General features: G+C 46.1%; 1 protein-coding gene across 6 annotated transcripts in view; it reads right to left on the bottom strand.

Annotated features, from left to right (window-relative positions):
- The window catches only part of Arnt2 (aryl hydrocarbon receptor nuclear translocator 2), a 143,227-nt gene that overhangs the window by 36,072 nt on the left and 82,446 nt on the right, over window positions 1-24,709 (bottom strand). For all 6 annotated transcript variants that reach the window (XM_041650220.1, XM_041650175.1, XM_041650193.1 and 3 more), the window contains 5 exons: window positions 22,800-22,902; window positions 17,826-17,891; window positions 17,069-17,154; window positions 2,679-2,755; window positions 911-1,045 (listed from right to left, as the gene is read on the bottom strand). In XM_041650220.1, coding sequence (XP_041506154.1) covers window positions 911-1,045; window positions 2,679-2,755; window positions 17,069-17,154; window positions 17,826-17,891; window positions 22,800-22,902 — 467 coding nt within the window. The remainder of the gene's footprint in view (window positions 1-910; window positions 1,046-2,678; window positions 2,756-17,068; window positions 17,155-17,825; window positions 17,892-22,799; window positions 22,903-24,709) is intronic.

The raw sequence follows: 24,709 nt of genomic DNA, 5'->3' as shown, positions 1-24,709 counted from the left end.
GTCAAGCAAATAAAAAATTACACAAACAATTAAAATAAATCATGTTAACACATCTCAAAGCTTCCCAAAGTCTGTTTCTTAGAACAAAGAACCCTTCTTTTTTAATGATCTTTTTTTATTTAAGAAACTATAGAAAGGGTAAAAGGATATATAATAAATACTTGCAGGTTCATTATATTGATTTAATTGTTAATATGCTACTAATATTTTCTTTCTTTTTCTTCATAGATGTCCATACGCAAATGCAGCTGGGAGTTTTGTGTGTGTGTGTGCGTTAGCTAGATCAACTGACAATAAGTTGTAGATCTTATAACACTTCACAAAGTCTTTTATCATTAATATAATAAATGTCAGCATACTACAAAGCCAAAACATGATCACACCTAGGAAATCAGTGCTCATTTGGTAACATCTCCATCCTCCCACACTTGTCCCTAAGTGTCTCCTCTGGTAGAGATCCTTAGGTTTAGGACACAGCTTTTCACTACAAGTGATTGAGGTTCCTCAGCTTCACCTGGGTGGCTCCTGCATTTCCCATGCCACTAATTTTTCAGGAAGGATCTGGAGCAAAGGCTTGAAACTATGCCTCAAGTTGAAAGGTTTCTCCAAAGGATGAAGCAACATCCCTGGGGCATTGTGACACAGACTCAACTCCCCCTCCTTTGTGAAAGCTCAGTGAGAGCCACAGAAAGGCTAGGACTGGAGACAAGCAGTCCACTTAATGTAGTGCTGTCTTACGATGAACAGTTTTCCTTGGGAAGGGTGTCAGTCTAGACAAACAGAGAATCTAGACCCTGACGTGACTTCTCCAAGAGGTCATGGCGCTGAACCTTGAACAAGGAAGATGCACACATTTTGAGAGAAGCTAAATCTTCCACCAGCTTTTGGTAGCTCAGGGCTAGTCACTGACCTGGGGTTGGTAGCCAATCACACTGATGCATCTTGGGTCCACAAATGTGATGACCCCATCGGAGTTATGCCGGGACAAGAACTCTGTGGGCACAGACATGCCGCTCATGTCCATGCACACAGGAGAGCTGGTCACCTGGAACAGAGGGTGGATAACGGCGCAGGTGAAGACCTTGAAGCTCATACACAAATCCTTCTGTGCCACTGGAAAGATGAGCGTGGGGGATTTAACCAATGCTTGGCCACTTTCTTTACATTTCTGAGCACTCGTTCCCTTATTAGTCAGTGGAAATAATGGATAATTAGAATAATTTATAATTGTGATGCCAAAAGAGATACTGCCCACTATGCTGGGGGATGGCTGGGTGCTCAGTGCTGCCACTTTCTCCCTCTCTCTTCTTCCTCTCTGTAACTGGTGTAGAGACTCAAAAGGTACGTATTTCTGGACTGAATTCACCCAACCATTCTTGTTTTACACCCCAGTGAAGACCCAGTGTTTGTTTTAAGTGAATGAACCGCTTATTCATTTGTTCGAAAATGGTCAGACTTAGGAGACCAAAGATGTGAAACACGAGCCTTCTGGATTATTTCAACCATGCCTTCCTTCTTCAGTTTGGAAAATACCGTGAATGTCAAAGCAAGAATGAAGGAGCCAAGGCCGGGCGATGGTGGCGCACGCCTTTAATCCCAGCACTCGGGAGGCAGAGACAGGCGGATCTCTGTGAGTTCGAGACCAGCCTGGTCTACAGAGCTAGTTCCAGGACAGGCTCCAAAGCCACAGAGAAACCCTGTCTTGAAAAAACCAAAAAAAAAAAAAAAAAAAAAAAAAAAAAAGAATGAATGAGCCAGTTGACTGAGTAGCTACTGTACAGCAGATACCAGGTAAATTTAAACGTTTAAGTTTTATTTATTTACTTAATGTGTATGAGTGTTTGGCCTGCATGTATACCTTTGTGCTTGGTGCCTGAGGAAGAGGGCATCAATTCCCCTTGGGATTGGAGTTGCAGACAGTTGTGAGTTGTCATGTGGGTGCTAGGAATCAAACCTAGGTCCTCTGGAAGAATATTCCAACTCTCTTAACACTGAACCATCTCTCCAGCCTCAAGTGAATTCACTTTTAACAGGACAGGGCCCCTACCCCAGAGGCCCTTGTCAGGCAAACGAAGTTGAGGTGGGAACTGTGTGTTGTGAGGGAGCGGCATCGTCTAGTGTGAACTAAGGAGATTGGTACTGAGTTAGGGTCTCAAGGGTTGTGAAGGCAGGAAGTACACTGAAGGAATGCTGAAAGCAGGACGGCAACTAAAACGCAAGGTAGAAGAAACAGCTCGAAAATACTCATGTGGAGGTGGGGAACCAAGTGGTGGCGTCATGGGAAGGGAACAGTGTGGTTTGGTAAGAGGATGTGGTGAGATAAGAAGAAGGGAAGGAGAGGAGGAGGGAATGATGAGTTTGGACTTTGTCCCACAAGGCCCGTGGGAGACCTTAAAGGTGGTTATCAAGGATGTGACTTCTGGAGGAACTCACTTCTGCAGTAACCTGTAGGTGGGAGAGAGGTCTGCTAACCCTCAGCACAGTAAGGCCTCTGTGGTGTATCCTTCATGGTACCCTTATCTCCAGGCTCAGCCTTATCCTTACCCAGAGTGAGGCACATAACCCCACAAATACTGAGTACATGGTACTTCCAAATGAAGAGGCACCCAAACTCAGTCTCTTGTTTCTCACAGTAACAAGCCCTCATTGGAGATGAAAACGACAGGCTTTTTGCCTACCTGGAGCCTCCCGATGGCCACAAGGCAATATTTACTGCCTTGCCCTACATCAGCGTCCTCTTCGGGGATGGTCATTCCTGAAATGAGACATGCCAGCATCATCAACAAGCCCAAAGTTACTAAGTGGGGAAAGCACCCATGATTTCATTCATGCAATGGAGACTACAGATCCATTGCTCCAGCACCCATGATTTCATTCATGCAATGGAGACTACAGATCCATTGCTGTCACTCAGCTGGGAAGCTAGCCAGCTGCTCAGCAGCCCCACACCACTTCCTGTGCCTCCCTGCCTGACAGTGCCTGATGATGTCATGGTCCATCACCCTCTGCATCTGTGGATGGCACAGAGGCAGTGACGGAAGGTAAGATGGAAGTCACTCATCTCTACGTATGCACAATCTCGCTGAGGGAGTTGAGTGAAACACCAATAGGAAGACTAAGTGGGTCTTGTTGACATTGCAAACAATTCACCTTTCCCTTGACAAGGAACCAAAGACCATCAGAAGTGGCGTGCACTTGTTGGCCATTTTTTTGTTCTTGTTGTTGGTTTTTATTTGCTTGTTTGTTTAAAGCAAGGTCTCACTATGCAGCCTTGGCTGTCCTGAAGCTTGCATAAACCAGGCTGGCCTCAAAGTTACAGAGATCTTTCTTGCCTCCGCTTCTTGAATGTTGAAATTAAAATCATACGCCACCACATCTGTTGGTGCAAACTTGTGATCCCAACACTGAAGGGGCAAAAATGAGCAGATCTCTGGGGCTTGCCAACAAGCCAGCTTAGATTACTTGGTGAGTTCCAGGGCCACTGAGAGACTCTTTCACAAACAAGCAAACATACAAACAGGGTAAATGATACCCAAGGAACAACACCTGAGGCTGCCCTTTGGCCTCCACATACATATACGTACATATATGCACACAAACATGTACCTGCATAGACATGAACATACAGGTATACAGACATACACAGTACATCTTAGGAACCCTTCAGATTTGTCCACAGAGCTAGCTCTTCCCCAGTTCATTCTCAGGACTGCACAGCACTTAATTGTGTTGATTCGCCATGTTTACCCAACCATCTCTCGTGTGTGAATGGTGAGGTGTTCTCAAGTGTTGTGGAATTAGAAACAATGAACATTCTAGCATGTATTATTTTTTTTTATCATTGGAGTTGTACCTGTAGGGTACCAGTTATCTAGAAATGGGAATGTGTAGTAATATGGGGCGGCAGGGCTGCGTCCCCCACACCCGGCCGCCCACATGGCTATCTTATGCTCCGAAATAACAACACACAGACATTGTATTCTTTTAATCACTGCTTGGCCCTTTAGCCCTAGCCCTTACTGGCTAATTCTGTTATCCCGATCAACCCATCTCTAATAATCTGTGAGAACCGGTCTTACCGGGAAGATTCTAGCCTAGTCCATCCTGGGTCGGAGCTTCATAGCGTGCGTCTGCCCAGGAGCCAGGAGCATGGCGTCTCTCTCTGAGGCGTCTGCTCCCGAGAGAGCTGTGGAGTCTCTGCGCTCACTTCCTGTTCCTCCCAGCATTTTGTTCTGTTTACTCCACCCACAGGGCCAAGCAGTTTCTTTATTGGCCAATGACCTTCCTCCATCAGGAATGCTGAGTCAACTATAGATATTCTTTCTGTTTTGCTAAATTTCCCTCCAGACGGGCTGTACCCGTTTGCATTCCAGCCACTGATGTCTGAAAGTCTGTTCCTCCATGTTCTTGGCCAACAGAATGTGCCGTCAGTTTTTGTCAGTTTGACAGGTGAGAATAGATGTGGTAATTTGCATTTCAGTCATCATTGTTACGTTTGAACACCACTTTATGTTTGGAACAGCTTTTGCATTTGGAGTTTTAATGAATTTTCTGTTCAGGTTCTTCCCCACTGTTCTGTTGGGATTTTGGTGACCTGTTCTCCAATGTTGTTTATGAGACATGTTTGCTATATCCCAGGATGGTTTTGAACATCGCATGTAGCCAAGGATGACTTTGAACTTCTTATCCTTCCGTCTCCACCTCCTGGGAGATAGGATTATAGCTTCACACTATCACGTGGGGTCTCACTTGAAAAGAGCTGTCTCTGCAGAGAAAGATGCTATAAGTATGTTCTCCCACGTGGTCCTCTGTCTTCTACCTTTGCTTATGATGATGTGTCCGAGCCACCGTTAGAAAGCCCTTTCTCCTACAGAGATTAAAATGGCGTCTCCTTGCTTTCCCCTGGTTCTTTCCTGGCCTCAACATTTACATTTAGCTGCTCAGACACTCAATTACTCTTGCGCAGGGTATAAGATAGATACCCATGTTTGTCTTCAATTATGCGACTCTTCAGTTGTCCCACTGATATTTGTTTAGAGTACAATGATCTGAAATACCACTTCCATCCTGTGACAAGTCCCGATGATTGGGTCTAATTATGGACTTTCTTTTCTATTCCACCAGTCACTAATCCGGCCCAGCCCCAGTGCCATGCTACCTGAACTACAGGCACTGCCCTGTGTTCTAATGTCTTCCGGTACATCCCCTGTAGGGTTTTCTTGGCTACTCTTAAATGTGTTTTTCCACATGAAAGAAACTTAATGTCAACTTACCTAACTTCATAAAATAGTTTGATGATATAGTTAATAGGCTTGGTTAAATTTATAATTTACTTTCAGGAGAAATGATGTCTTCGAAATATTGATGCGTCCTCCCAAAGCACAGGGCAAGGTGTTTATTTTTATCTGAGACAGGGTTTCTTGGTAGCTTTGGAGCCTGTCCTGGAACTAGCTCTTGTATTTCAGGTTGGCCTCCAACTCACAGAGATTCACCTGTCTCTGCCTCCCGAATACTGGAATTAAAGGTGTGCACCACCACCACTCGGCAAGGATAGACACGATACTGGCAGGTCCTACAGTTTACCTTTATAGACCATACAAGATGAAATGATGGTTTGTGATTGGATCAGGTCAGCAGTAAAGTAACACATGCAAAGAGAAAAAAAAATAAAGGATCAGCTGCCAGAGAATCTTTGTGGAGAAAAAAAAAGTCAAAAGAGAAACAAAAAAATCAACAGCACAGCATCCTCCACCCAGGCTGTTGAAACTCTTTATACTTGGAGAAGCCTGGGGACATCTTTGAGTTACAGCTCTGCATACCCCACAGAAGAAAGACACAAGCATAGTTTTGTTTCTAAGCAGCCAAAACATTCAGGGGGCTGGAAAACCGCATAGAGGAGAGTCAAAGAAACCCAGGTTAGAAGGCAATGTTAGCAACACACATAGCCGTCCAGATACAATAGTATCGAGACCGCCAAGAAGAAATCAGGAAAGGCACAAAGCATCCTGGGACGAGAGTGCATGCTAGAAACAAGCAGTTCAGAGGGAAAGACCCACAACGTTGTCTGCCCCCAAATGGAATTTCCCATTAAAGAACATGATTGAGAAGGTCACATCTCTTCTGAGTTCACACCAGATATCAGACAGATACGGCTTACGGGATGATGGACACATCTAGAGATGCTAGCAGGCAAGGAAAGGAACACTCTTATCCTCCTCTGCAGGGTACTTCTGTGGTAGCTCTGCCAATCTAAATCATCATCTTTGCACTACTTCTGGGCTTGAGCTTCAGAAACGTCAGAATTCATGGACAGAGAATCCTCTGCAGTGCGTACACTTCGCGAGCCCTACACCAGATTCCAGACTGGAGATGAGAGTCACGCTCCCCGCTGGAGAATGAATGGCTGATTAAACGGCATGTAAAAGAATGAACTCATATAAACTATGTTTTCTAAAAAGAGAACAACACTAGAAGATAGGGCGCTTGACCTCCAGCAAAAAGTCCGGGGCAGAAAGGGGTACTGCTACTGTTTAATTTGAACCTTAAACACATTTATAATGGGCTTATGAGCGAATTTTCCTCTATCTTGAATGGTTTCCCGTATCTTCCAAAGTTTTATTAATGAACACGTTCTACGTTTTCATAATTTTTCTAAAAAGACACAAAATAAGGTGGGTAGGGTGGTGGCCAAGCTTGTAACCCCAACCCTTGGGAGGCTGAGGCAGGAAGAATGTACATTTTGATTTTAAATAGGCTAACCCATGATGCTTTGGTCCTTAGGCTTCCCACTCCTGAGAAGTCTTCTTGTGATGCTCTGTGCTCTCTTGCCACACAGAATCGTGGGTGTGGCATAGTGATACCCCGACTTAGGGCCCCGCCCTTCGGTTAGCAGAGGAGCGGCAATATGCCTGGTGGCAGCAGAGGCTTAGCCCGAACATTAAGCGGAGACACCACATTCCGTAACCAGTGTGTGGCTATCAAACTAGGAGGCAGAGAAGCACCTTCGCTGGCTAGGCTGGGCGGCTGCTATTGAGTGGTCTGCTGTTAGATTTGGACTTGAAAAGCAAAACTCCATTCCCAGGGAAAGGGGATCTGCTCCCTATGGCTTGTTTTTAATGCCACCAGGACCACCTCAGCTATGCTGCCCTCAGCACTGACATAGGAGGTAGGGTCATCCTGGGGCTGAGCTAGCATTCCTTGTGCTGATCTCTGCCTAGATGCAGGGCTCAACGATGATTCAGAAGGACTTGAGACCATCCTTCCTTAGGACGGAAGGCGCGTGCTGGCCCATGATGCTGCCCCAGGCTCTCTGGCTGTGACATCATCTAGGTACAAGTACCAGGTAGGGGCCTGGCCCTCTGCTGCAGAGGAGGGAGAAGCCTGTTTTTAGTCTTTGGAGCTCACCAGCTGATGGAGAAAACAAATTCAGCTCCTTCCGAAGCCATGTGCTTAACAGTGTCACAGGGAACGAAACAGGGCCTGGAGGAGGGCCACAGGGCCACCGCTGGTGCCAGAGTGGGTGGAGAGGATTCAGGAGGGAGTGCTTCCTGGCAGGAACTGCAAAGCGGTTTTTAATAGGAACAGACTAATTCCAGCTATTCTAACAGGTTTTAGCGATTCCCTAATCAGCCTCACAAGCTCATTTCACCCCATATTAAATTACCTCGCCCTCCTTGGATAGCCTCTTCCCTCCTGTCAGCCAGAAATAAATCTGGAGACTATAAACAATGCAAATGAGATGGAACTGGAAACTGCTGTTGGGAAGGGAAGGTCTGCAGGGGCACACCGGCCAAGGAGGCTTCTTCATTCTTCACCAAAGATTACAGGAACCCAGGGCAGAGACATGCAAAGTGGGACTGTTTTGCAGTCTCTCTGGAAAGAGGCTGTCCCTGGCCTTCACCTCCTCCTACGAATTAAGACATATTTTGTGCGTTCCACCAAAACAAAAGGCAGAAGGGGAACAACTGTCTTCGATTCAGGGCACTTGCTCACGCACGGCACGCCGCCAATGCCTTCCCTGAGGAACATTTGTAAATTTTAGGGAAAAAATTTACTTTTGCAAAAACACATTTGGGAAGCAGTCTCAATAAAGATAAAGAGGTTTCATCACTGTAGGCTTCTCAGAGACTGCACAATTGGCCAGGAGAGAAATGCAGAATGTGAGGTTTCTCAGTGGATTGCATGGAATCCTTTTGTTGTGGTCTAGGGACTTTTTATCTTGGTAGGCATTTTGAAAAGAATGTTGGCCTGCAGGTGTTTTGTATTTCAGGAATCTTGCTTGGTAATCCTCAAAGCCGATTTTCCAGTTGGCAAAGTGAAGCCACGGTGGTACTGGTGCTTTTGAACCTACCTGTCCCTTCCATTTTACAATAAAAGGTGCCAAGGCCTGACGTGGGATCTGAAGTGTATCTCAGAGCCAGAAACTGGGGAAGGTTTGCAAGGGTGGAGTTGTTTGGGGGATGCATGGATCAGGCCAGGTGGGCTTGAGGAAGGACACAACATAGCCTTCATCCCTGTAAATGCCTGAAGATTGGGAAGGTTTGCATCAGAGAGTTAAAGCTCAGAGTAAGATCTGCTTGAGATAAGGCCAGAAGAGGGGCAAGTCCCAGGGAAGAGTCAGAGACTCCTCGGAAACTGCATGGCTGAAGATTTCCAAGATTCTCACTGGGGCTATTTGTGACTTGTAACCTGCCACTCCGGCCACAGCCCTGGAAACAGGCAAGCGAAACTTGGTTTAGGTGTTGTGAAGACTGCCGCGAAGCCAAACATCCCTCTTCTGTCCTTGTCAAGGACTCTCAGATCTTTCCAGAACCTTTGCAATGGATGATAGAGCAACTCTCAGGTGTCAGAATGGACCACTGCATAGCGACTCAGCCATGTTGAGGCGCATGGAAATCAGAAGTGTGGGGGAAAGAGGACATTAAGGGAAGGAACCAGAGCAAATAGTTTCAGTTGCTTTATAAAAGATAAGGAAAAAACATCTAAAGCCAATCCTCACGGGATCTGGAGGAGGTGATGGCTGCAGGAAGACAAGACCGAGTTTCAATGAAAAGCACACTTGTCACATTACAAAAGCTAAAAACGGAAATGGTAGCCATGAATAGAAAATCAGGTCAAGAAATTCTAAAGAAATGAATATGAGGAGCAAAATTCTAAGTGGGGGCCAAAGTCGACCCAGGAAACGAGTGTGGGACTTGAGGCATGAACAGAGCGCCCGAGACACAGGGGCGACTCTGGAACCTGCAGAGAGAGTTCCAGCCTGCAACACACGTTGAATTGGTCTAGTTATTAAAATGAACCTCACTGGAGTATCTGAACAAAAATTTGAGCTCAAGGACTTTGGGAAATAGTCTACGCGTGTTCTAACTGGAGAGGGGGAAGATTCTAAAAGGAAAACCAAGGCAGACTTAGCCATCTGTATGTCGGAAGGTAGAAGCTAACTGCCAAAGATGCCGGGGAAATGTCTTCATGGACACCTTCTGACCTTAAGAACTCTTTTTGCACAGGACAGTGGGAAAATTCTCAAGTGGGGAGGATTCAGGAGTGTGGTGCTTGCTCACCCTTCCAGATGCATGTTATTTGGAGCCTCATCTTGACATGGAGGAACGGGTCAAATAATGTCAGAGTTCTGGTATAGGGAAACAGGATGGACCAATGAGATCTGCTTACTACCCGGCCAACTGAACATAACATGCAAGTGGTAGAAAGGGAGATGATGGAAGGTAGGTGAGGCTTTGATAGATGATAACAGATTTGAGAGAGGAATAGATGAGAGAGATGACAGCCAATAGATTTGATAGATAGGTTGGTGACAGATGAATGATAGGTGATAGGTGATTTTTTCTAAAAAAAAGATTTATTTACTTATTATGTATACAGTATTCTGACAGAATGCCAGAAGAGGGCATTAGATCTCATTATAGATGGTTGCGAGCCATCATGTGGTTGCTGAGAATTGAACTCAGAACCTTTGGAAGAACAGCCAGTGCTCCTAACCTCTGAGCCATCTCTCCAGCCCCAGAGGATAACAATTTTTAAAATGTACTTTACTCTTTGAGAATTTCACACATGTATACAATGTATTTTGATTTTATTCACCCCCAACTCCTCTTGAACTTCCTTCCCATAGTACCTTTATGTCTTCTTTTATCTTTCTTTTTATATTAAATTTTTCCTTTTGAGATAGAACCTCACTGTATGACTCTGGCTGGCCTAGAACTTACTGGAATTAAAGGTGTGTGCCAACATGCACAAGAACGTGTAGCTACATAGATAGCAGTTTGGATAGATGATAGAAGATGGATTATTGACAGATTTGAGACAGATCTCATAGATGACAGATGATAGATAACAGCACATTAATAGGTGCTGCAATATAACAATGACCAAATAGTTGACATTCAAATTCTAGTCAAGATCGCAACGTGATCTGTGTGCTATTTTTGGAGTAAGGGAAGCAAGCGAAGCCTAATGATGACGTAATGATGACACAAGCAGACAGACTCTGCAGTCAGACCTCCTGAGGGCGGGCTGTAGCTTTCTCACCTGCCTCACGTGGACCTTGCCCACTGCCACCCCTGCCCCATGTAACCTGCTTTGTCCTAGCTCCCTCGCATGTCCCTGCCCTCGTGTCTCTCAGGGGTGAGAGACACGAGCACTAGTCTTCACTCTGCCTTCAAGCAAGTTCTACGTAGTTCACAGAACACCCTTCACAACCTGACACACGGAAAGCAGGGAAGGCTCCAAACTCTCAGGATCAGCATTCCATCCCCAAGATCTGATGCTGCTCCCTGGTGCCCCACCCACAACCCCGGTCACAGCATCCCTGTCCTTACTCCTTTACTAGCCATGGGTGCTAAGCTAACTGCTTCACATTGCTGTCTTTAGGTGTCCAGAAAGGAGGAAATAATAGTACCTGCACCTTGCCATGGTTCTTATGAAAATTAAATACGTGAAGCAGGACAAGGGGTTTCCATTGAGCCAACCCTTGGCAGTCTCTTCCCAGTGAAGGGAGCCACTATTGAAAAACCTGATCTGCAGTGGGAGCTCAGAAAACATTTATGGAGGGAACAAGAAGAGTCACTTCCTCCTGCCTGAGAATGAAAAGCCAGAAGACTGTGACTGTCATTCTCCATCTCAGAAGCTAACATGGTGGCTTTGACATCTAAAGAGATCCTGAGTATGTCACATGATAAGGCAGGATGGCTGGGGGCTGGGGAGCATAGGGGTACAGCCACTGCCTGTGATTTAGTGGCCTCAAATCCAACACGCAACTTTTGGAGACTCTCACATGGTAGAAAAACAAACAGAGCATTCAACAAGGAAACTGCCAGAAGCCCAGAGCTGTTGGGGATGAGCTCATGGCGGGGCCGAGTTGTCGGGTGAAGTATGAGCCTGACCCCAGAGGCTTCTGGCCAGAACTGCAAAATAACCTCAAGCCTGTGGCATGCTGTGGCCACAGCTTACTGAAAGTCAGCAATGAAGTGAGAAAAAGACACCCACCTCATCCGTGAGGAAAGTGCTTAGTGCCAACACAAGCTCTTTCCAGCTCTGGATTGCCCCAGGGGTAAGTCATCAACTCTGATGTCAAACTCCCTAACCTGGGCCAGACCTCGGCTCTCTTGGGCAGCCATTCTGCTAGGTAACCAGGCATTCTACATGGACTAGGTGGTGAGCCATGCCTCCACTTTAGAAATGACCCTGCTTGACAGTGAGCCCTCTATGAAAAGCAAGGCGCTGGGTGGTGACAATGGGAGAAAATAAGTCACACTTCTGGAAATTTAGTGTCCTTTAGACTCTGAGCACACCCCCAATGTATAAAACGTACCCGGCTTTGAGTGGTTTGTGACAAACTAAACAACCGCACGATGGGAACAATGGGAAAAAGGAACTCAGTGCCTGATAGTCCAACTCCAAATACTGGACCAGTACAGTGTAAAACGTTGTTAGGCTAATCAGGAAGGCTGCTATATAACAGAAAGGGCTTCTGGAATATACCAGAATCTACTTTGAGGTTTGTATAGCATGGGCAGAAGGAAGAAGAAAGATTCACCATTATACAGTTAACTGACCCAGGCCCAAGTGCACGTGTTATGAGTGGCTGTCAAGAACTCTGTCCACACAGCTCTGGTTTGCACTGCAAAGTCCATCCTGGCTGCTAACCTTTTCTGGAGGTTGGGTTCTGATATTTATAGTGACTTTAGCTAGCCATCATAAATCTTTTCTGTAACTTAGTCATTGTTAATGATTGAGGAGTTTGAGCAAGCAGGGCCAGCATTGTAGCTAATACTCCTTACCAGGAGCTGTTTGCTAATCTAGTACCCCAGTTCCATTAGGAAAATGTAAAAGAGTCATGACTTAATTTAGCCACTCATCTAGACCTCACACTGTCTTTAAGTGTCTTAAAAGAGCTCCATAAACACTGACTTCTATAAACTTAGAAATTCCTTCAATTCCTGTAGAGTCATGATTTTTCTCTTTTTTTTCTAAAACAAGAGCCCTTCTTTTTTTCACTATCCACTCTCCCACCCACCCACCCATCCATCCACCTACTCAACCTGTCTTCATGAATATAATGTTTGCTATCTGAATGATGTATGGGGATGAGAACAGGAACACAACATATGCCCTTGGGTCTTGCAGGATGCCAACAGTAAGGTAGAATTGGTGTTTTATGTGTGAAGAATGCAGCCATTAATCAAGAATCAGTATCGACAGCCAAGTCCAGTATCCAGCTGCTGGAACAAGGCAGCAGGGGCAGCTAGGTCCCCCATAGGCGTGTGTGAGTCATGATACAGGAAGATGGCCTTCTTCTCCGGAACCCCTGTCTTCATATATGCACCCAGGAGAAGAACAGACCAAGAAGGCAGATAATGACATGCTTTAACTTCACTGTAAACCACACGATCTAATCATCTTGGATACCTCCTCTGAAATTTCAGATTGATGTCTCAAAACATCATTTTCTCTGGTTATTAAAGTCAGGTTAAACTTTGGGGAAATGCAGACATGAACAGAGAAGAAAAAGCTCCGACAATCCAAACACAGAAATAAGCAATTAATATTCCAGTTTTAACATACACCTATCTTTTATTCATTTATAATTTAAGAATCAAGATATATATGTCTTATAACCATTTCAAACCAATTATTCATAGTTTATTTCATTCTTGATTAGCTCATGTTCTCACTGGTGTCTGTCCACCGTGCTGGTGTGTATAGATTCCACAGAATTTTAGCCAATTCTCTGCCAGTGACATTCAGATTCACTGGGCGCTTTCATGATTGCTAAACTGTGCTAAAGCACACAGTCTACAGACATTTCTAGTCAATTTTTAGAGTAAATTCCCATGAATCTGAGTGCCGGATCATAAATCGCACACTGTCAAATGTTTGACACATAGCGCCCCGTTCTTCTGCTCAAGCACTGCACTAATTTGCATTCCTACCGGCGCCATAGAAAGCATCTTTTCTTTCCCAACACTGGACATCATTTGCCGTTTCCCTCTTTGGTCCATTAGGAGGTTAAGAGAAAACGGTATCCAGTTGTTTTAAAGTGCAGCTCTGGTTAACCATAAAAACTGTTTTTTTCCATAGCTTAATGTGTCTATCTTGCATTTTTAATGCCCGTTCATGCCCTTGGCTCGCTTCTCACGTCTGTAACTTTCCTCTTTTGCTCCTAGTTGTGCCTCCTGGAACTACCCTGAGACTAATTCCTCCTTCAATGTGACACCCCCTCAAATACTTGAAGACAGCAATCATGTCTCATTTTCTCTAAGTGGAACACCCTGGCTCCTTCAGCCATTCCTTAAGTGGCAGTTTCAAGGACCAGTATTTAAGATGAAGAATAAGTCCTCCTGCCCCCGCACAAGCAAACAGCAACAGTTCTAGACCCTTGCAGCTCCAGGGGAGCTCATCCTCTGAATGCCACCGTCGCCTGCCTCTTGGGCCACAGCCTCTTTTCTCACAGAGGCTGAGAGAGTTTTACCATGCTAATGGCATTCGTCATGTGAAACCATGGGTGTGGAACCCCCCAAAAGGGGCAGAAAAGCAGAGTATTGAGCACAGAACCAGAAGAGGAATTTGCCTGGTATAGTAAGCATGATGAACTAACTTAAAGCAGAGAAAGATTCAGTAGGAATCGAGGCATTCATTGGCATGGATCCCAAGAAGGTTTTGAACTACTGATGAAGCCTGGGTATGGGCATTCTTCAGGGCAACTCTTCTAACCTCAGTTGGCTTAGGGACTCGTCTATCCCCAAGGATGACTGTCTTATAAAACACTTTCCTATCACTTCTGGACACATGGTCTCCCCATTTATCTGAGGACTCCTAGAAGAATGGGCCTGGGGTGTAGCCCTGAGAGACTGGCAAAACAATGGCCACACACAGGTTACCATACTTACTGGATAATGGAGACACTGCTGCCTGGCTCCCTCTCAGCACCACAATTGTCTGCTCTTATTTCCACCTCCTGGAACAATCTCCTACTACAAACCTACTTTCTCAAGCACTATCTGAGGCTCCTAGGAACAGCAGCAGATGGGATCAGCCATGCCGTTTACGAAAGGCCTCGTACTATTACTGCACTGCTTCTTGCTAATTCTTCCGCTGCTGGGAACTCTGTATTCCCGGGGTCTAGCTGGTTCTGTAGCACTATCAGAACTGAGGGAGCGGGTCTCCTAAACTGAGGGGTGGAGGCCTTCTCAATCCCTGTTCTTGGTTCTGATTCAGACCTTTGGCAAACAGCATACTGACAATTTAATAAGTTGCACTTCCCATGTTTTAAAGATATCTTTTAGGGCACAGGAAAGATAGTACAGCAATGAAGAGCTTTGGCTGTCCATCTAGAGGACCTGCATTGGACTCCCAATATGGTGGCTCACACCATCTGTAACTCCAGTCCCTGGGGATCTACCTCTTGCAGGCACAGCCTGTACATGGTGCACAGACACACACACAAAACTGCCATACACATTAGGAAAAAATGTTACCAAAATTTTATGAATTAGAAACTTGAAACCCCAAATTCATATGTTGATGGTATTTGGAGATGGGGCCTCTTGGAGGGGATGAGAGTTGATTCAGATCCTATAGTGACCTCATGATGATGTTAGTGGCTCCTTAAGAAGGAGAGGCTGTGTGTGTTGGCACACTCTAATCCCAGTACTTGTGAGGCAGAAGCAGGTGAATCTCTGTGAGTTCAAGATCAGCCTGGTTTACATCATGAGTTCCAAGCCAGCCAGGATATATAGTAAGAAGACCATATCTCAAAAAATAAAAGGAGAGAGACCTAAGCTCATAGGTTCCAGGTGTCAGTTTTCTCCCCAGATGACACCCACTGTCATAATCTGACACACAACCAGAAGACCCTTGCCCAATGCAACCCCTTAGCCCTGAAGTCTCCACTCTTATAACTGTAAGAAATTTCTTTTCATTACAAATTATCCAGTCTGTAATATTTTGTGATAGCAATCCAACAAAGCCCAAGAAAATGTTTTAAGGAAAAAAATCTTTTTAACTGACAGGTTGTGCATACATACATACATATATACATACATATATATACATGTATACACACACGTGTGTGTGAATACATGTGTATACATACATAAAAAGTCAGTGTGGAGTGTTTAGATTGTACAGTTTTGAATTGCAGGTGTGCAGACTTTGCCAATACCATATTACTCTTGCGATCGTTCTAATGTCTGGCATGGGGAACACTCAGAAAACAGTTATTATTCTTACAATTATGCGTGCATTTCAGAATTCTGGAAAGGTACTGGTGATATTCACAGACATAAAAAAAAAAACCTCATCCTTTGAAAAACCTTAAACAGTACGGAGAAATTATCTTACTTCCAGACAACCCATGGTATGGCTGAAAATCAACATGCCAGATCAGAGGTACAATCTGCTGGGCAACAGGCAGCAACGTGTCACTCTCCCTGTGAGGCAGGCAGTGTCAGTCAGTGAAGGAAGGGCCCCTGTAGATGCCTGCACTGGCCAGCAAGGTGCCTTGTACAAACCCCTCCAAGACAAAAATCCAGTTCAGAGTGAGCGTAATCCAGCTCCCTGCCCAGTAGAACCAGTGCTATAACATCTAGTTCAAACCCCTTTTATCCTACAGTTCTTTGTTTTCATTTGCTTGCCAATGGCCAACGTGCTGTTTTCATTTATTCCAAGCACTAGGCTGGTTATTGATCTATGTTCTTAAACTGTATTATGGCCACAGTCTTTATGTACTTTTCTTTGTGGGATTTCTATGCCACACAGCAATACTCTGGTGATTTAGTAATCCCTATACAGATACATGAAATTTTGTTCATCTATCTACCACTTCGTGTATATTCGGGTTGTTTTTAACACTTTGTCCATTTTGAATAAATATTTGTGTTCAAATTCCTTTGTAGACCTAGGTCTTCAATTCTGTTGGGTTGGTATTTAGGAGTCAAATTGTGAAGTCATATAGTAACTGCATGCTTAACATTTTGAGACTGTTTTTTCCAAGTGGCTATGCTATTTTACTTTCCCACCAGCAAGATATGATGGTTTCGTTTCTCCTTTTCCTGGCCAATGGTTATTATAATCTGTCATCTCTCTGTGACTTTGACGTGTGCATCTGTGGGAACATGCTGAAACTCTCATTTCAAATCTCCACACTATCTTTGCAGAGGTTGATGATGCAAAGGCTCCACCAATTCCACTTTTTGGAAACCTATTTCAGATAGTGGGGCTTTCTCTAGTAAAAACGACATTCTAACCACAAAGAAAATGGTGATACTCTCTTGTTTTTTCTCCAAGAATACTCTTTGGGTTTTATTTGTTTGTTTGCTTGTTTTTTGAGATAGGGTTTCTTTATGTAGTATTCCTGGATGTCCTGGAACTCCCTTTGTAGACCAGGCTGACGTTGAACTCACTGAGATCTGCCTGCTTCTGCCTCCCGAGTGCTGGGATTAAAGGTGTGTACCCCATCACCACCTGGCCTCCAAGAATACTCTGAAGCCCGTACAACAGTTGAAGGTGAAGGCATCCGCATTCTCAGAAATCTGTCAGGAGTTCTGCTCACCTGCTGGCGGCCACGCCTTGATGTAACCTGTGCAGTGGACCACGGCATACTGGGCTTCTCCTTCTTTCACAGGGCCAAGGCCATTCCTGAGAAAGGACACACGTGAGGCTGTCTTCACGATATGGAGAGGGGGAGAGTCTTCTGTTTTGTGTTAATTTCATTGGTTAAATAAAGAGACTGCCTTGGCCCTTTAATAGGACATAAAATTAGGTAGGCGGAGTAAACAGAATGCTGGGAGAAAGAAGCTGAGTCAAGGAGTCGCCATGATTCTCCTACTGGACACAGATGCAGGTTAAGATCTTTCCTGGTAAGACACTTCATGGTGTTACAGGGATATTAGAAATGGGTTGGATCGATATGTAAGAGCTAGCCAATAAGAGGCTGGAACTAATGGGCCAGGCAGTGTTTAAAAGAATACAGTTTCTGTGTAATTATTTCGGGTAAAGCTAGCCGGGTGGTAGGAAGCGGCCCGCCGCCCCTATTACAACAATATGGGAACAAGGCAAGATGCTGGCAACCCCTTGGGTATCTAAGCTACCTTCTCCCTTGTTTCCTTTATGGTTTTAAATCTCAATTTCCCACCATCCTGACCTGAAAGTCACACATAAATTCTACCCAACTCCCGGTTCTCATCCCAGCCACTGCCTCCTGGGCCTCCACTTTCCACCCCTCTTCAAGCTAAATTATTCCCCAGTGTGGGGCCATCATGGCATCTACTAGCTTAGTCCCCGTGTGCATCACAGAAAAGAATGCCCACCTGAATCTTTTCCGCATGGTGGTTATTCTGTTCAAAGGCAGGTGGTCTAGGGGAGCATTTCCACACCTAAGAGTCAACACATTATTATTAGGACCAGTGAGGCTGCAGTAAATACACGAAACTCATGGTGCTTCTAACACAGACAAGGGGAACGCACCTCACCCTGAAGCATTAGGCAAGTGTTAAGTGCTTTAAAAAAAAAATCATTATTAGTGTAAGCTCATTGTGTGTGTTCAAGTGTGTGCAGGTGCAACGTGTGTCTATGTCTGTACAAGTGCATGTTCTGCGTGTACATGTGGAAGCCAGAGGATACCTCAGATGCTATTCCATCTGTTTCTTTGGAGATAATGTTGCTCACTGGTCTGCAGCTTGCCACGTGAGGCTGGTGGTGGCTGTGCCTCACGGATCCTCCAGGTCTTGCATCTCTGATGCTAGGATTACTAAAGTGTGCCACCACACCCGGTTCTGTTCACATGGACTCTGGAGGTCAAACCCAGGTCTCATAAGGCAAGGACTTGACTAAGCCATATTAGCAGCACATACAATGGGTTCTTTTAATTTGCCAGCAATCTTTCTGACATTCCCTTTCTTATCAATAAGGATGTTGAGGTACGGGGGAGGGGGAAATTAAACATGGGGGTGTGTGCACGGCCATTGAACTTCCTCTTGCATCTCTGACTACCTTGAGCAAAAGGAATATTAGTCAAACAGTCAGTGAAAGAACCCTTACGTGAGCACAGGCTCCTCTGAACTCTTCATAGACACCTTGTAAAAACTACTCTTGAAGGTGTAGCCTGAACCAGAGCTATCTGAAATAGTTTCTTCCTGGAATTTTAAACTCTTAGACGCCTGGGTTAACTCAAGTTAATCCTACAACAATTTCTACCTAAGCCAGGAGGGGAGCAGAAGACTAGAACTGTAACGGGGGGCAAACACTAGCCCGCGTTTGCATGCACAGATTGCTGTGACTGATGCAAATGCCCCTTTTAAGCTGCCTCTTCAGCTCACTTTGTGTCCCCCATCTGGGGAACACTCTGCTGTGCTGCCTCTCCTGCTATGACAATCAAGCCCAGTGAGAAGATTTTCTGGAGCAATCTTTTCTTAATTAACTTTGCTTTGTTGTTGTCTTAATTACTTTTTTATTATTAGAGCTTGAGCTGGTAACACACAAAACAGAAGTAGCAGAGAGAGCACAGGAATGGTGAAGGCAGAGGCGGGAGTGCAGTAGGGCCAGCCCTAGCTAAGCAGGCTGAACTGCATGGGGCAGGATGGACAGCTGCTTGACAGCAGACGGCAAGAAGCCTGCAGAGTCAAAGAGAAACCATAGGCCTTGTTGTTGGAAGAATTCTATAGTAGTCAAGCTTTTAGGGTCAAGAGTCTCAGCATCGCCTGCCTGGGAGCTGTAACACTGGCTGTTATCACAGCTGAAGAATATGATACCTCAACAGCCTGGAGACTGTAATGCCAGCTGTAGTCAGGAGCTGAGGACTCTCAATATCTTTGACCAGCACACAAGCCTTCACCCTTGCAGGACTAAGGATCCTTTTACCCAAGACCTGTACAGAACCCATCACACTAACAGGTGCCTCCCGCTGCTGCTCCTGCTTGCCACCACTGGCTGCTGGCAAACGCCAAGTGATACAAAGTTACCTAGGACCAGCACCTTGTAAAATTCCTCCCCTCCTTTCACTTTCTGTTGCCCCTCACGCTGAAGGGTAACCCTGCTATCAAGCAGGTGGTTCTCAACTGCTGTGTCCCATGGCTAATGTCCTTCCAAAGGGCAGGCGTGGGCTCGCCTGCTTTTCACTGGTTGCCCTACAAAGGAAATTTGGCCAGTGTTTCACATGCACGAGAAACATATCACAGTCCATCTTTGCACTAGAGAGTTGTAGGAACGCTGAAGGAGAAGGCCAGCTATCCTTGGCCCCAACAGATCATTTCAGTGGAACCTGTGGCTTTGCAGAAAGGAGGAGGGTGATGATGACAGCCGTGTCTTTGCAGGCCCAAGCAGAGACACCAACTCGAAACAGATGCTGACAGCTGCGGAACAGAAGCATCTTCCCAGGCTTGAGCATCACACTGTGGACGCCCCTCCCTGACCAGGGCAGGCTCTAGGAACAACCACACAGCTGGAAGCCTGCTGATTGCAAAGGCAAGGGGAGGGTGGAGACAAGGAATCCAGAGGCAAAAGAATCAGGTCTGCCTGGGGGGTCCCTCTATGGGACCCAGGGGATGAAGCACTCTCCACAATGGCAGGACCTCCCTGATCACTTCTCAGTGACTCTCTCAGCATCCCCAGGTATCAAGGTCTGGCCACCACTTGGCAGGCCCAAAGTGCATTTCCATTTCCCAACATTCATGACAAGCGCCAAGCTGGATGTCTTCATTTGCAACATGCAAAAAAAAAAAAAAAAAAAAGAAAAGAAAGAAAGAAAACGAAAGAGTCCAATTATGTTCTGAGACCTTGGAGGGCTGCCAGCACCAGAGCAATTTCCATAGTAGGATCAATCTGTGACATTGCCACGCAGAGATGCCAATAGGGCCCTCTGCACCTTCTGCTAGCCGGGGCCCAGTGTCTCAAGGAAACTGCGCTGCTTTGTTGATGACGTCATGCTCCAGGCAGAACAAACTACTGCACATCTTTCAAGCCAGTCCAGGTAGCACAGGTTCCTACTCTGGTGGGCAGCTCTGAGTACATTCTCTGGAGGCATGCCTGGGCTCGGAAAGACGGGCTAATCTGGGTAGTGACAGTGGCACTGTAACGGCTAATCGAAATGCTGTGCTATGCCTCCGAGCAGTCCATCCACAGGATTAATTAAGAATTCATATCAGCTGGCTTCACTAACTGTCCCCAAGCTAGGATAAGAGGACCCCGCTGTGACGTTAGCTGAGACTATTTTGTTTCTGGCTGGATGCTGTGCACAATGTCCAGCTCAGTGGTGACATCAAGCAGGCAGCCGGCGAGACTCCATCCTAAGGCAAAGAGATGATTTACACATTGTCACTCCAGCGCCTTCCTGGCACCTTGTCAGGGCTTTCTGGAAGAGGCCCAGCACTCAGCCTGGAGAGCAGCAGATGCAGAGAAACCACATCTCTCACCGGACCCCTAAAGTGATGTTTTGTAAAAGGGGGTTCTGTAGGCCCACCTAGGCGTAAGGAGCAGGAGACTTTGGTGATACATAGGTTTGTACATCTCTCTCTCTCTCTCTCTGTGTGTGTCTGTGTGTGCGCATATATACAGCACATGTGTTCACATGTATGTAAATGTCTGTATGGAGGCCAGAGGACAACCTTAGCTGGTCTTCCTTAAATGCCATGCATTTGTTTTTCGGAGACACGGTCTCTCATTTAGGATTTGGCCAGTAGGTAGCAAGACCTAGGAGTCTGCCTGTCGCCACCCGTCCCATCACTGGGATTACAAGTGCACACACCACCATGCTTGACATGCCTGACTTTTTTTTTTTTTAATAACAGAGCTATCTTTCCAGGCATAAGGAATAGATTGACGTTGAATCAGGAAAGATAAATATTCATCTTAAAGCATTTTCTCCTTGAAATGTTAGAGTGCCCACAAGATGTACAAGTGTTAAGTCACTTCTGGCAGCAGACAACCGAGTAAAAGTGACATTAGCCAGTGGCTCTGCTGTGCTTGGTTTGGGGCGGGCAGCTCAGTGGGATCACACAGCGTAAGGCTGACGGTGCAGGCAATGCTGTGCTGAACCAAGATGGACGCAGAATTCCACACTGGTCAGGAGAGGTATCTGAAGGCAGTCCCGGGGGAAATGCATCTCAGGATGGGCTGGGCGGAAGAGACAGAGTCTGCCTTGTTTGCCTGCCTTTAGCTCCAGTTTCCGCTTCTCACTCTGAGGAGTAGCCTTGGAGCCTCAGACCTTGCATTTGGGACTCAGTAGTGGCATTTCGGATACTTCCTTCGCTCTCTCTGCTTCGCTCTTGCCTGCCTGGATGCTCAATTGAGCTTTCCAGCATTGGGGGAGCAGGGCCCCATGCGCTGTCCTCTGATGTCCTTGCTCCATTGCCTTCAGGTGACTTTTTTTCTCAGCTCGGCTGCCACCTCAGCATTGATCCCTGAGCCCTTCTTCAGTTGTTCCTCTGGGGTCTAGAGTTATACACCCGATTGGCCCCTTATCTTTTCCATCAGTTCTTCCTCTGGGGTCTAGACTTATACACCCGATTGGCCCCTTATCTTTTCCATCAGTTGTCTGCTTGGCACCTCAGTCTGAAAAGGATGACTACTTCCCTTCACGCTAAAGGAGTTTCCAGCCTTTTTCCTATCATAGTAATGGCACCCCATTATTCCAACAGGTCAAGACATAGCATAGCTTCATATCTGACCTCTCTCATTATTTTATACCTTATACATGGCTGTATATCTGCAAGTATATTGCATATCTCATCCCCTATTATCACCTTAATGATACAAGAAGCTTCCTTGACTTTTTTTTTGTCCACAAAGAACCTAAACAATCTAACAATCCCCCCCCCCCCCCCGTGCCTCTTATTCCCTTTCAGATTTTGCTGGTGGTGAGGAATCCTGGGCCCAGTCTTCCATGAATTCAAGCAATAACTATATACAATAACATTCTATTGAAAGTCAAGGAAGTGAAAAAAAGTTTTAACTTATCTGGGCAAAGGTGGCTCAAGCTTGTAATCCCAGCCCTCAGGAGTCTGAGACAGGAGGATCAAGGGTGAATGCTAGTCTTCGAGAGTTAGAGGGCAGCCTGGTCTGTAGAGCAAATTCTAGCCTTGACTAGGAATCCATAAAAGGACAAAAACGAAAATTAAAAGAACAAGGAAGAGAGAGAAGAAAAACACAGCACACACAGGTGCGCAAAGGGCATGGGTGGAAAAGAGTGAACTACGAGGAGGGATAGGAGGCAGCCTTGCCTGAGGCTGAGAGCATGGGCTCGAGCGAATGCCCCCACCCCTGGCTTTGGTCTCTGCTAACCCACAAACCTCATCCTGCAGATGAAGGAGCGCCGCGAGCCCATGCACATGCGCATTGACGACTGCTGTCCCTCCTTCTTCACCGTCCCCGTCTTCAGGTCCAAGATGCGGCCTGCGGGAGAGGGAAGCAGAGTAGGGCGTGAGCCTCTTGTGGAGATTACGGTTGGGGAGCGGTGGCCAATTCACCCAAGCTCTGCCACACGGGGACAGGCTGGACAAGGCCGAACAGACTATTTTCTTGGCTTCCCCCGTGTGCACGGAGAGCTGGAATCCACACGGTTCACAAGGCCTTGTTTTCCCCGGTGCCGTCTCTACTTGTCAGCTGTATTGTTGGGTTCCTGAGCCTCAAGCCACTGCAGTCTGGCCACCTTCTCCCCAGCCCCATGAAAACGGCCTTTGCCAAGGTCACTGAAAACTTCCCCACTGCTGAATCCAAAACACATCTTTCCTTTATTTGATCTGGCTGCTTTGCTGAACTCTGCAAACTATACATGGCTCTCTTAAAAAGAAAACAAAACAAAACCCCACCAAGCTAGGCATGGGGGGGGGACTCATCTTTAATGCCAGAACTCAGAAGGCAGAGGCATGGACGGATCTTGAATGTTAAAGAGCAGCCTGGTTTATATAGTGAGTGCCCAGGTAAGTTAGGGGTGTGTAGGGAAGAATTGTCTTAACCAAACAGCCTTCCCAACCCGGACTTTTCACTCCTTTCTGGCATCTCTGCTCTTTCCCCCTGAGTCCCTTTTCTCTTTAGGGGCTCCATCATCTCTTCTATCTTTTCTTGTCGTCCTGCAATACACCCCTTGGGCAGTTTATTCATGCCAAGCTCTTAGAGGTCACCTCTGGATGCTGGTGACCTAGTGTCTTCTCCCATGGCAGTCCTGTCAAGTCCTCTGCTGGTGGAGCTATGGCTTTAGAGGAAGACGTATTGTTGGAATCTCCACGTACATCTCATACACTGACGAGATCTGTTCTAGCCCTTGAGCCCTTCCCACTCAGCCAGTCCCAAAGTCTCCATTCCCTGCTGTCTACAGCCTCCGGGATATAAACAACGTTACAGCTCTTTCATCATGGAAGAGAGCAAATAGAAACCTTCAGTGACCCAGAAGGTCCTACCTTCTCTCTTCAGCGGCAGGTGGATTGTTCTATCATGGTCTGTAAGTTGGTCTCCTCGCAGTGGGGCACCCCTACAACCTGCCGTCACCCTACAGCTCCATAGATACCATCTAGTCCAGGCCACAGGGAAATCTCCATGCCAATTCTAAAAAATAGGCCTTGGCCTGTTTTCTCTTTGTCCCTCTCTTCAACATGACCCTGATAATATTCTTGCCCTGGAACACCAAGACTTTCCATTTGTGGGGGAGCCTCCTCTTCCCCGTCCCTTACCCTCTCTTGGTGCTGGGTCTTGGACCTTCTTGTTCCCATTTCTCTTGAGAGATCTTTAGTGACATTTTCCTAATCCCTCCTGCATACTGGTGACCTCATGACGCCCATCTCCAGAGGTCAAAGACACTCTCTAGGGGCTCTGAATCTCTCTTAAAATGGGATTAGCTTTGGTTTTCCCCTTCTGGCCTGAAGGTACAGTTCTGGAAGGATTCCTTGAGGTAAATCAGTGTTACAAGTCTGCATGATCTCTTCTTCCTTGTGTGACCTAGCTGATGAGTTAGGCAGGTTTGCCCTGCAGTACATCCCCCGCCTCTGTCATCCGCACCCCATTAGAGCTCCAAACTACCATTCTCTGACTGGAACCTCCAACACCATGAGTCAAAGCAAACATTTTATCTTCACTAATTATGCCAGGTATTTTATCATAGTAGTGGGAAGCTGAGTAACACTTTTGGGCAAAATCTCTACCCTCAGTACCTGGCCTCCGCTACCATCTTATCACTGTGGCCTGCATTCAGTAAGCACTCTTGCTG

Source organism: Microtus oregoni, unplaced genomic scaffold, assembly GCF_018167655.1.
Source record: "Microtus oregoni isolate MIOR12 unplaced genomic scaffold, Mior012 000000F_ref0000247, whole genome shotgun sequence".
In the NCBI taxonomy this organism is placed as follows: domain Eukaryota; kingdom Metazoa; phylum Chordata; class Mammalia; order Rodentia; family Cricetidae; genus Microtus; species Microtus oregoni.
This window is presented reverse-complemented; position numbering and strand designations above follow the sequence as displayed.